The sequence below is a fragment of the Triplophysa rosa genome, linkage group LG2 (assembly GCF_024868665.1).
Source record: "Triplophysa rosa linkage group LG2, Trosa_1v2, whole genome shotgun sequence".
Classification (NCBI taxonomy): Eukaryota; Metazoa; Chordata; class Actinopteri; order Cypriniformes; family Nemacheilidae; genus Triplophysa; species Triplophysa rosa.
The window spans coordinates 29,084,534-29,097,306 of NC_079891.1; the positions used below are offsets into that span (position 1 = coordinate 29,084,534).

Genomic DNA, 12,773 nt, shown 5'->3' on the forward strand with positions numbered 1-12,773 from the left:
TTAACATCGCTGCTGACTTTCAGCCCTGCATTTGAATGGTTATGACAGCAGACATCTTTAATCCTCTGGGTTTGTAATTTCCATGTTGCACAACCCACATCACCAACACTGACCCATATGCTCACGACAGGTGCAGTACGTATGAGATCTCAGGTGTGGTACCAATTACCCTGACATGGTATTAAACACACTATAGATTAGTGAAGCGCCTGAGGCTCACTATTATTCTGATGCACTAAGGCACAAGTAAGTCTTCACTGAAGCTTGGTGCTGGAAAAGACAGCACATACAAAACAGAAGCCTTTGCGCTCTGCACATTGAGCTGTCATGAAAACACTCTCGACTATTATCATTCTGATACAAGTGATTATGTCTGATGTTGACAGCTGAATGAATCTTGGGTGCATGTGTGTATGCATACATGACTTCCAAGTGCCCTTGGATTTGTGTGGGTGGTATACTCAAAACACTGATAAAACAGAAAGAAAGTGAAAGAGAGCAACGCCAAAGTCATGGGTTTGAGTCCCAGAAAATATAAATCAAACATATATACTGTACTGTAGTCACTTTGGATAAATGGAGCTGGTAACCAAACAACACTGGATCCCATTGACTTCCATTGTGTTGGACACAAAACCACTTGAGACATCTTCTTTAGGATTCCACAGATGAAAGAGTCCTATACAGGTTTTGAATGACATGAGGGTGAATAAATAGTTTACTAAAAAAAAAGATCTCTTTAAGGCTCAATAAAAAAAGATTATTGATGCAAACAAGTCACCTACTAGTCACGTTCACACAGTCCATGTTTGGTACTGACCATATTTACTAACAGATGACAGGATTTTATTTTTAAGTGAGCTATTTCTTTAAAGATCGGGTAACACACTCAGTTTCTGCCAATCTCATATTAATCTTAGGTACCTATACAGTAGTATTGCATACGTCGTATCTTCGAAGAGTATTTAGTTTGATCACATTTATAAAAGAGAGATACAGCTGTACGATTATTTCTGGAAAAACACGAGCTGCTGGAGGCAGGCAGTGGGACGGAACTACAGCACGAGCACACAACACATCATTGCATTAATTCCTTCGTGCTTTTTACATTATGCACGTACACGCCGATTGCCAACAAAACACAGACATGTGACTTAGTTTGAATTACCGCGTCCAGTTCATGTCCGGCGTCTTTTAGCACTGGGACCTCGCCATCTATCAGTTTCAAACGATCTCCAAATCCAGCGTTATATCTACCGTTTATATAACATCCATCACTGAAATGCCGTGAACAAACAGACACACCTAAACTTCCCTATCTCAACAGTAACGAGCTGCAGCTGCAGGCCCACAGCGTAGACAATCTAGATGGTAAGCGGGGCTTTTCCGGGAGAATTGCCCAATAAAAGGAATAACTTTCCGAAACAAGTTGGAGTGCTGGGGAAGTGTATCAAGCACAGAAATACTACGTCAAACTCGTTTTTAAACAAGTTGACCATGTTAAGCAAAGAAGTCAGAATGTTATCCCACCTATAAACCAAGAATTGCTTTGGGGGTTAGGCAGCCCAAACATTTCAGGGTTGCATTTATTTCTCGCCCTGCTGTGGCCGTGACACTGTGCCGACTCATCACCTCATTTTCCCGACTGGACTTACAGTGTCTCAGCATTCGGAGGAGCGACGCAACCCTCTACCATCACATGACAAGCAACCAACAACAAAACTCGCTTTGTGCCCAAGTCCCCACCCCCCAATTTCTTTCTCTCCTACTTCCTTCACCTTCCTTTCTCTCATTCCCCTCTTCCACTTTCTCACCCTCCCTCCAAAGTCCTCGAGGGTGTCAGCGAATCACAGAGTCTTTTGTTTCCATCCTCTTCTCTTTTGTTTCTCCTCTCCCTGCTGTTTTCTCACTCTGTCCGCCCCTCTGAGCGATTTATGTGATGGCTGAAGGCAGCTCGGCACTGTTGGCTTGATGGATTGAGTCACAAAAGTGAAACAGACAGTTGGAGATGACGATGCACAGAACATGCTCATGCTCATCACAAAGGGTGTAATTATGATGTGGGTAAGAATTGTGAGGAGATAAAACATCTTTGTCCACGTTTCACGCGTGCGTTTTAAACTTGGCCCTCAAGTGAAAGTGTCATCGGCCCTTCAGTGGAACATCTGAAATCAAAACTGCGACACAATGGCAAAATGTTTTGCCAGGTGAATATCACAGAAACATTTTTAGGGCATATTTGGTGTCATTGGCCACTTTATCACTGTTAAACTTTTATGCATTGACAAATTGAACAGGTACTGTAACACACACTTTCCTCTGTGAATACTCTTCTAAAAGTTACTAACATACTTAATTTTGAACAAATTCGATAAGAAAAACCAACATATTCCTCAGAAAAGGTAATATACGCTTACGACAAATATAAATCCAAGGCCGATAAGATAAACATATTTTACTTCAAGTATGAAAAAATATGTATCTCATGTAACCTTATGGAAATGTAGGCCAAACTTTTAATTGCAATTGTCCCATTTATTTGTTCCTATTTATTGTAATGCATTTATGTATTTTTTGCTCTCCACACATACTGTACAACTCTGTGATTACCTATCCACACACTGTTGTGTTTAATACACAGCCAGATCTAACCGCACTTCACATATGACTCTCTATTAATTAATCACGATTCATTTGAACAGACTCAGTCTCAAACAATATTTGGGAAATGACCATCTGTACACTGTAGAAAAAAGTGGCACATCTACTCTTACATAACACAGACAGCCTGTGACTCCAATATGATTTGTATTTGCCCTGGGTTCCCCACATGCCATTCTTTCAGATATGCAAACATCACCACTACCTCTCAGGTAATGCAGACAATCTCTATTATATAAGAACAAAAAAAGTTGTCTGAATGCAGAGACAAAACATTTGATGGGTCAAAGTAAATCTATAGATTGTGAACACCGTAAAGAACAAGCAAATCTAAATACACAGTGGGCTTAGCAAGTTGACATTTATTTTATCAGCAAAACAAAAGATACCTGAAAAACTGTACATACATTTCAGAATTTCTTAGTAACTGTTAAATCTTTTTTGCTTTAAAGAATGCATTTCAGCTAGCACAGATTCCAAAAGATTGTGCAAAATTCATGTTATCCCAACATGACAAGAATATTCAAAGGAGAATTTTGTGTGCTTCCCGAAACAAGGAAATCTAATTATCTAACCAATAATGTAACAAATTTGATAAGTGACTTAAAAATTGTGAAGAATGTTGAAAATTGTATTTGCATTTTACATTCCATTTACAGTACATTCAACATTTTATTTACACACAATCATAAGTGTGTAATTAAAACTATCTTAAAACTGTATTGGCAGGGGTAAATTATTGTTGAATCTCGTACTTTTAAAGCCACCTTGGAACAACTCATATGAAATGGGTTATTTTCATACCAAAGATGACAAAATATAGTTGGATTGTCAGCATAAACACTCCCTTTACTATACAGTCAGCTTCTCTAACAGAGTCAAACATAACCTAAAGCCTAAGCTGATGTGTCCTCTGTACTACCTATGATGCTGCCATGCATCGCAATGAATTAAACGCATGCATAGCAATGAATCACAATAAATAAGAATAAATCTGCATCGTTTCGATTTTAGCCAATTCTGATTCACAGATTTACTCACATATGGTAGATCTGGCTCTGCGTGACAAACGCATTATCCACGAAGTACGGCATCATCTTCAGCACAACGTCCTGACAGGAGTCTACGACCAGATGCATGCTTGCCGGCTGCAGTGCTTCTCTCTCGGCCGGTTCTGCAGCAGCACGCTACGGTCAGATCTCCAGTCAATGACGAAAGGCAGAAAACAGCATGCATAGGAGAGAAGGAGTGTGTCTGCCCCCCGTAACTCGAGTGTGCGAGCAAGTTCCTGCTGAGCTTTCCTGTGGCTAAATCGCCACACGCACTGATGCACTCCCTCCCTCTCTCTCTCCCTCTCTCTCTCTCTCTCTCTCTCTCTCTCATGTGCTCTGTCTGTAAATAGAGAGGAAGAAAAACCTGTTCCCTACTCCTTGCATTTCTACAGGAATGGTTGAGCCACAACGTGAGTCTGTGTGTGTGTGTGTTTGTTATCTCTCCTCTGAAATAAGAGCACTCCAAACAACTCTGACAGTGCAAAAATCCCAGCAGGCCACAGAGGTCCTGGTGTCTGTCTAAAAAAGCTTTATTCCAGCAAAATGACAGAGATGATGGAGAGAGGCGGAAGGATTGAGGGGGCAACAAAGTACAAAACAAAGCAAAAAACAGGATCTCTGTGTACTGGAGATTGTGTGCCCGGCAGTAAAAAGAGGAGCTTGTTCTTGTTCCTAAAGATGACAATAAGACGCGTGTTTGATGTCCTCCCGGCCACGAGCAAAAACTGGAACAAAACAAACACGTTGATCTTCTTAGCGGGGGCTCTTCGATGCACGCCACGCCCCAAAATCCTCTATCCCAGAACCCTCTGTGCCAGCCGCACATGGACTAAGCATGGACAGCATCGCCTCGGCACCTGCTACTTCAGCACAAAGTGGTGCACACACCTCGAAATCTCATTAGGAAGTGAGGCAGGACACGAGGTGTGTGTGTGTGTTCTAAACAGACTGCAGTAAAGCTAGTGCAGACTGTCTTTCTGGTCAGGCCAGCCGTCTGTACTCGAGTATCTGCCTGTCAACAGAAGCAGAGTAATATGTCTCTCTCACACACACTAGATTAATAGAAGAGACTCTTTCTTCTCTTATCTGATAAATCAGAACAAAGAGTAAACCGAGGCTGCAAGACACAGAAATAGCCTGAAGAAATCTACAGAGATATTCAAGAAGGAAGGAAGTATGAAGATAAAGGGAAATGAAGAGGGAAGTCTAAAATAACCAACAAGGCCAAATGAAGGAGACTGACTGAAGGGTTTTTGAAATTTTTACTCTTTTGGATTGTCTATATTCATGAGTCGCCTCAGTGGTTTGTTCATCCGTAAGCAAATAAACAAAATGCTGATAGGTTTACATATTTCAAATGAATGTTCTGGGTTCGATACAAGTTCAGCTGTATTGATTGCATCTGTGGCACACTGTTGATTTTCACAAAATCCCTTAGTTACAAAAATAAGTGCAGATGGTCTTGCAATAGAAATCTAGTAGGCAAGGCATTCCAGGACATCTAAAAAGCTGAAATGTTTGCTGATAAAGAAAAAAACATATACTGTACATGTATAATACAGTGCTTAAGAAATTTATTAGATCACCTGTCATAAAAAAACTTGTAAAAATGTATTATCATTTTCAACTAAATTGTGTTTTTATTCCCACATTTTTATACCCAAATTAAGGGCCGCATATTCAACTTCTTACAAAAGTTAGAAATAAAATCAAGCATAACATTCAACCATTAAAACTTTTCTATTAAAGTGATGGTTCACCTAAAATTCTGTCATCATTTACTCACCCTCTTGTCATTTCAAACCTGTATGACTGACTTTCTTCCACAGAACACAAAAGAAGATATTTTGAAGAATGTTGGTAACTGAACAATGGCAGTACCCATTCACTTCTATTGTATGGACACAAACCAATGCAAGTCAATGGGTATTACCGTTGTTCGGTTACCATCATTCTTCAAAATATCTTCTGTGTTTTGCTGAAAACAGAGTCATACAGATTTGAAATGACATGATGGTGAGTAAATGGTGACAGAATTTTCCTTTTTGAGTGAACTATCCTCAAGTAAATAACTGCAATTGGAAATCTGTAATTGGAAATAAATAACTGTAATTGGAAATCTGAATAAAAATAATAAAATGCTTTACTATTTTTTGCCTTGTAAAACAGTAAATTAAAAAATTCACTGATAACAACAATAATTACATTTTAGCATTAGAAATACTGGTGTGCCTAGAGAGCTTACACATACTGAAGGATTAACCATTACAGAAATAATAAAAAATGATTTTGGTAATCACCAATACTGTCAGTTTAGGGCATCTGTGTGGTGGTCTAATAAATTAGTTAATAAGGACTGAAATGTATTTGCCAGTAAATATGTAAATTTATTAGTAAACATACTAAATAATGCTTATTTATAAATGTAAAATGTAAAAAGGTTTGTGTGAGGGTTTAGGGCTAGGGTGAGGGTCAGACCACAGAATCTGTTCTGTACATTATAAAAGTCCCCACAATGTATAAAACCAAACGTGTGTGTGTGCATGTTCTGTAAATTTGAGTGTAAAAATATACACAAAGTATATTCTAGGTATATTCAAGACAGATTAGCCTCAAGTTGCTTCAGCGTGCTAAGCCACAGAGCCCATGTGACTCAGCATATCTGTGGCAACACTATCAGGACGCCTTCATGCGGCACTTTAAGCAGATCAGGTGCACGTGTGGATCGTAAGGTGCCCTGTCTAGATTACTTCACTGTGCTGAGAGTGCGCTAGTAAACAAAAGATGCCACAGTCGCTTTTCTGCAACCCGGGCACGAAAAGATGAAAGCCTCTCCTCTTGGGGCAGATGTTACGTAACGTTCACATTTATCTTTGCAGGGAGCTGGAGAAAAAATAGGGGCCGGGAAAGTAGAGGGGAGAGACGAGGCACAGTCAGTCTTTTCTCAGGTGTCATTACGAGAATGGATGATGGATTGCACATGACATCAGAGTTCTCAAATCTATTGGCCACATGCCTGTGTTTTCCCCGCCCTTTCTATTAATCATATGAATTGCAGCATGCATTTGCAAGACTGAATCTTTAAACTGAATCTTTATAAATTCCTTCTAATGAAATCACTCCGGTGTTATACTGTACTTTCTGTGCACTACAAAATAATGCAAAAAGGTTGTTTAAAAGTGGAATTACTGAGGTAAAATATCATTCTACGGGACCACAATGATATGGAGGAGCGATGGAAGATGTTTTATGAAGGGCACTGCAGAATGGAATTAAAATGTCACGTCATTGAATTTAATTTGCCTTCAATAGACAGACTGCTTGCTCATGCAGCTAGGTCACATCTCCCAGCAGCAATTTTTACCAGACAGACTCAATGTTTTAAAGGGGTCATATGGCGCGAACACGTGTTTTTCTGTGTCTTTGGTGTGTTATAAGTTGCCCATGCATGTATTAGACACGTAAAATTGCAAAAATTTAAGTGTCGGAACAAAAGATGCATTCTATCTAAAAGCGAATGCTCACCCAGACCTGCCTGAAACACCTCGTGTAACCACACCCCCACAAATCTAAGTCAGTTCGTGGTATGATTTGACTGAAAGACCGCCCAAATGTATACGCAAGTGAGGTGGGCGCCTGCCAGTACAATTGCTTTGGAACCTGATGTTCAAAATATGGTAAGAGCCGTTACATTTCTGTCACACGCCTGCAGTATTCGACCAATCACTACGCACTGGTTAACTGGCCAATCATAGCACACCTCGCTTTTCAGAGCGATGAGCTTTGTTAAAAATCTGTGCGTTTCAGAGAGGCGGGGTAAAGAGGAGATGCACAGTATGTGGAAAATACAGCGTTTTTTAACCTTAAATCGTGTATACACATTGCATTACATCTAAAACAAACGATAATATTCATTTTAGCCCTGTCATTTGACCCCTTTAAGCAATACTGACATTTACAAATTAAGAGTACCATGTCCAGCAGTAAGTCAGAAGAATGCAACACAGATCAGAGAAATCCATGGACAAACACATACCAACACTCGAACCCTGATATGCAAGACAAGCACACCCAAACATAAACCCAGATCGCTGTGCTTGGCTGCTCCTGCCACTATATCAGTTTGGTGAAATCACAAGCTGGCTCAGTACTGTGACACATGGTTGATTTCACAGGGAAAGACTTTTGGCCGGTTCAGCAAGCGTTCCTGAGTACAAGATTCCTGTTAGAGATACTGTAAAAGAGGTGTTCTGTCTATGGGGAAAGCATAAAAGGTAGTTCCCAAAGGAACATTTCATTGCTCAGCTTATGTGAGATTCTGAGTTGTGTTTCATTTAACTATCAACGTCGAGTCTCAGATGTTTCTCCTAAAATCGCTTAAGAAGATATAAAATAGAAACAATTGAGACATTTATTAAAATACACGAAGAGGATGGAACTGTAAAATTAAAGGGACAGTTCACCTAATATTGACAATTCTTTCATCATTTCTCATGTAATTCCAAACCTGAATGACTTAGTTTCTTCAATAGAACACAAAAGAAGATATTTTGAAGAACGTTGGTAACAAAACAACATTGGACCCTATTGACTTCCATTGTATGGATACAAAACCATTAAGACATCTCTTGAAAAACTTTCTTTTGTGTTCCACAGAAGAAAGAGTCATATACAGGATTGAAATGACATGAGAGTAAAAAGTAATGACAGATTTTTCATTTTTGGGCCAACTATCCCTTTATATTATACGTAGAAAAAATCTTGGGTTCATTTAATGAGAAATGTTCATACTGGAATCTGCAATAATATTGACTTTTGATTGCATACTTAGCAAATCTGAGCTCAGTTTGTGACATTTTTGAGATCTCTTCTGAAACTCTTTGGAGACATTTGTGAGATTTTTGGCATAAGAAATATCTGAGACACATGATAGACATGTCAAATGTTTCCATTTGCTCTCAAATGTCATGGTGGTCCAGAAAAAGTAATTGAGATATTAAACAGATCTCATCTATAAATTTTTCTTACTTATGGGTTTATTCATCCGTGAGTTCTGATGCAGATTTTGTTTGGCTTAAAGAGTACATAACTAGGGATTTTTAAGGTCCTACTGTGGTTTATGGAGTGTCCAACAACAAGTTTATGTACATAGAAGGTGTAAAAACACTATTATTTCGTAATAATAGGCAGTAATTCTGACCTTACTTCTTTACTGACTCTTAAATGATTCGTTCCGCGATTCATCTGTCAAATCCCCTCCTTCCCGCTAGTCTAGTCTGATGTGATCAGTGGTCAGATGGTCTATGGCTCTTCTTTTAATGATTCCGACCATTTGGCCTATGCCAAGTCTCTACAACTGACTCTCAAATGATTCGTTCCACGATTCATCTGTCTAATCCCCTCCTTTCCTAGTCTGATGTGATTGGTCAGATGGTCTAGTCTGCCATGATTGGTCTACCGCGAATGAGGCTCACGAGCTACAGTGTTTGGGGGAGAATAGTGAAGTTTTCGCGGGCAGTCCTAGCAAAACGTAGGCGGGGACTATATGTAGTGATATAAATCCGCTGCGGTTCGCGAATCGGACTCGGGACGACTCGTTTGCGTGATTCAGAGTCGACTCCCTTTTTTTCAAGCCAATAACTTTGTTATTCATTCACCTTCGGATTTACAACTTGGCAGACTGCTTACTTTCAAACACGGCAACATTACACACTGCATGAAATGTAATTTTCACGGTCTCATGCTATGTACTCTTTAAATAAAATGCTGCATCAAAACCAAAAACTAAACACAACACCATTTCCAAAATTACCTACAGCTAATACGACATGTACTGTAGAATTTGACTTGATGTAATTTGAAATAATAACCTTGCTGCAACACAAATGGGCAGAACTATGTAACAGAATTAAAAAATTTTGCTATAATTTGTAAAATAAAATAAAAACATAGAGACATGGAATCTGCTTTGATATTCTGAATCAGAAGACATAGTAAGAGTCAGTAACATGAACAAAACATTCAAACAGTGTATCTGAAACATTTAAGTGATGGCATCCATCAGCCTTTACAATCCATATGTGAAGCCCTGCACGTATCGACTGCAGATTCTTGCCATAACGCATCTCATATCTTCACACCATTTCAAGAGAATATAAGACAGGTGGGCTTTAGGTAAGCTAAAAGGAATCTGTGAGGTTTAAACACTTTCCAACTAGCTATTCATTGTGTAACATAGGGTGTAACTCCAAAATTCAATGATCTCATGCAGGAACGCAGGTCTAAACGTGTGCATAAACAAACTAGAGTACATCACATATTGGGAACTGGCCCATCACTGAAGCTCACATGAGCCAACCTCATACCAGGATCTCTTGTATATGGTAACAGCTTGTTTTTCAAAAACAGTGTATTTTAAAGTGCTTTGACTTTTTATCTTTTGAATGTAAGTCCTTCATCAATGAAATTGCTCTTTGTGCATGAAGTTTTGCTGATGCATCTATTCCTACGTTGATTTTATTAAGCTCCATGCATCTATTTCACTAGTGACTTCATCCTAACCTTGTTTTTCCTCATTAAAAGTGGATTTGTCCTACATGAGCCTCTAGGACATCCTGTTCCCACAACAATATTTTTGTTAGTTTGCATTAATCTGTCACGGACTGGCAGAAGAACCCAAGCGCAGGCAGGCAGTGAAGGGGTTAACATATAATATTTATTACACAAAACAAAAACACCCACAATGGGGAAAACGAAACTGAGATAAACTGAAACAAAACACTTCCCACCTGGGGGCAAAAACAAACTAACAAAACAAGGCACGACACAACATCTTACAAAAAACAACACGGCAGGGTGACTAAGACTAAAAAAACACAACTCACGAATAAATGACAATGCACAGAACAGGAACCAGGGTACACAGGAACAGGACCATGAGCACAAACACAACGTAAACACAACGTAATACACGAGCACAGGACAAAGAAACAAGAGGGTATATATAGGGAAGACAAATGAGGGATAATGATACGGGGCAGGTGTGGGTAATTAAACACTCAGGGGAAGATGACAAGGAAACGAGAGGAATGGGGCCAATGACAAGACACTGGAGAGAACGTATATTATTGTCAAACGGACAACAATATGTTTCTCTCCACACATAACCTAAGGACTCTGCCCCGATCCCACCACACGACTAGAATTTCATAAACAAGACAGTGGGACCGTGACATAATCTGGACAGAGCTATGATCTGCAGAGTTTTGGAATAAAGGTCATGTATAAGTTTAATTGGAGTTCCTATTCTTGTAGCAGCATTACAAATACAAAGGACCCAAAAATATTTGGACACTTAGGTCACAATTTACACCGCATCACAAATAATTAAACAAAGTGGAAACAAATTATTGTACATCTCAACCATCTCTACTTTAAACGAACTGGTCTCAAGATCTTAAAGTCCCAGTGAACCCAAATTTGCGCTCGTTTTTACTTCCGTATTCTGACACATTTCCGAGTGAAAAGGAATGTCAAAGGAGAAAATTAGTGGGCGTGGCATGCGTTTTTCACTGCGAATTGATTGGATGTGTAAAACAGCTTTCGCACTGATTTTGAAATGAAACTGGCAGCAGACTGACAGTTGAAGGGGAGGAGTTAACGGATGCTCCGGCCAAGCCGTCTAGTTTACGTCATTTGAGATTGATTGTCATTTCAGGGCGGAAGTGCATTTTCAGATTTTAACTGAAGATTATGAGGGTACATGAATTTTAAAAAGAAATGACCCACATCAATAAGCTATTTACTATAAACGCTGCAATATTTCATGAAAAAATAAGAATTGTCATTTTTAATTTCACTGGGACTTTAAAGTACGTCTATGCATTTCATACAGGCGCTGTAACAAAACTATGGACATGTTCCATAAAGTTTGACCAAAAGCATCAAAATATTTATAATTAATTATTAAAACTATATGCTTTCTTTATTAATTTTTTTATCTTTTTGCTAAATGTTTTGCTTAAAAACACACTCTTTCATTCAAACAAATGCCACTCGGTTTTGTCATCTAATGCAACAATCATAAATCCCTAGACTTAAGCATCTAAATATGTTTTCAAGCCAATGTGGTGTTTTTATTTCTCATTGTAAGGAAATTCTGCTGAGCAGAGAGGTGCTTGGGGAATAGAGTCTTATCTGTGAGTCACAGGAAAATACGAAAATCAGACACAGCCTCCATTGTGTTGGCAATCGCAAAAGCTGGAATCCCAGACTCCTTTTCTCATATCCTGTTTTTACAGAAACCGTAAAGCACTGAATTCTGTCCTGATCACAGGGGGGCAAAGAGAGACAGAATCACAAAATGCACTTAAAATGTGCACAGAGAACAACAAATTCTCTATTATCATTTCAGATAACCATATTTAGATCCCAAACGCCACATGTGCATTTGTCCAGCATGACGGACAGACAGCATTAGTGAGTTTTCCATCAGGTAACCTTAACTGGTACACTAGCTCGTCCATATTTTTAACATCAAATCAAAATAAAGATGGCAGTCGTTTATTTAAAGTACACATTATACCATAACTGGTTGAATGTGTGTTTTGATTTTCATGCCGCGAGTAAAATTATTTTATAAAGGCAATAACAAAAACATCACAGTTGCTTTACTGTAATTTACTCTATAAAAAAAGAAACTGACTTTCAACTTTAAAACCAACACAACAACAATTTCCTGAACAATGTGACCTTCGAGGATGTCATGTGACCTTTAGGATGAGAAATCTTTCTCTGTAGACATCCTCTTCCTTTACACGCACCCGGGCATTCCTGGCCTGTTATTTTGTTGTTATTTGACCCTTCAGGACTGTTACCTAGATAGCAACATTGAAATAAAGATGACGCTACATTCACAACTTTGACAAATGGACAACTTGTCTCTTTAAACTTTTCTTTTGCCCATTTTGACCTAGATTCTGAATCTGAAAACACTGAGACATTAGTCTGATCCCTAAGGACACAATCCCTAGTTTAGAAGACCCTCTAAAAGATACATAA

At 38.9% G+C, this 12,773-nt stretch overlaps 1 protein-coding gene across 2 annotated transcripts in view; it reads right to left on the reverse strand.

The window, feature by feature from the left end:
* The window catches only part of ssh1a (slingshot protein phosphatase 1a), a 38,217-nt gene that overhangs the window by 19,220 nt on the left and 6,224 nt on the right, over positions 1 to 12,773 (reverse strand). Inside the window, exon 1 of one of the 2 annotated variants that reach the window (XM_057350975.1) lies at positions 3,703 to 4,564. The exons of the other annotated variant lie outside the window; for it this stretch is intronic. Within the exon in view, the coding sequence (XP_057206958.1) occupies positions 3,703 to 3,800 (98 nt within the window). The 5' untranslated portion in view covers positions 3,801 to 4,564. Of the gene's footprint in view, positions 1 to 3,702; positions 4,565 to 12,773 lie in introns of those variants that run through there. 2 annotated transcript variants of the gene reach the window in all.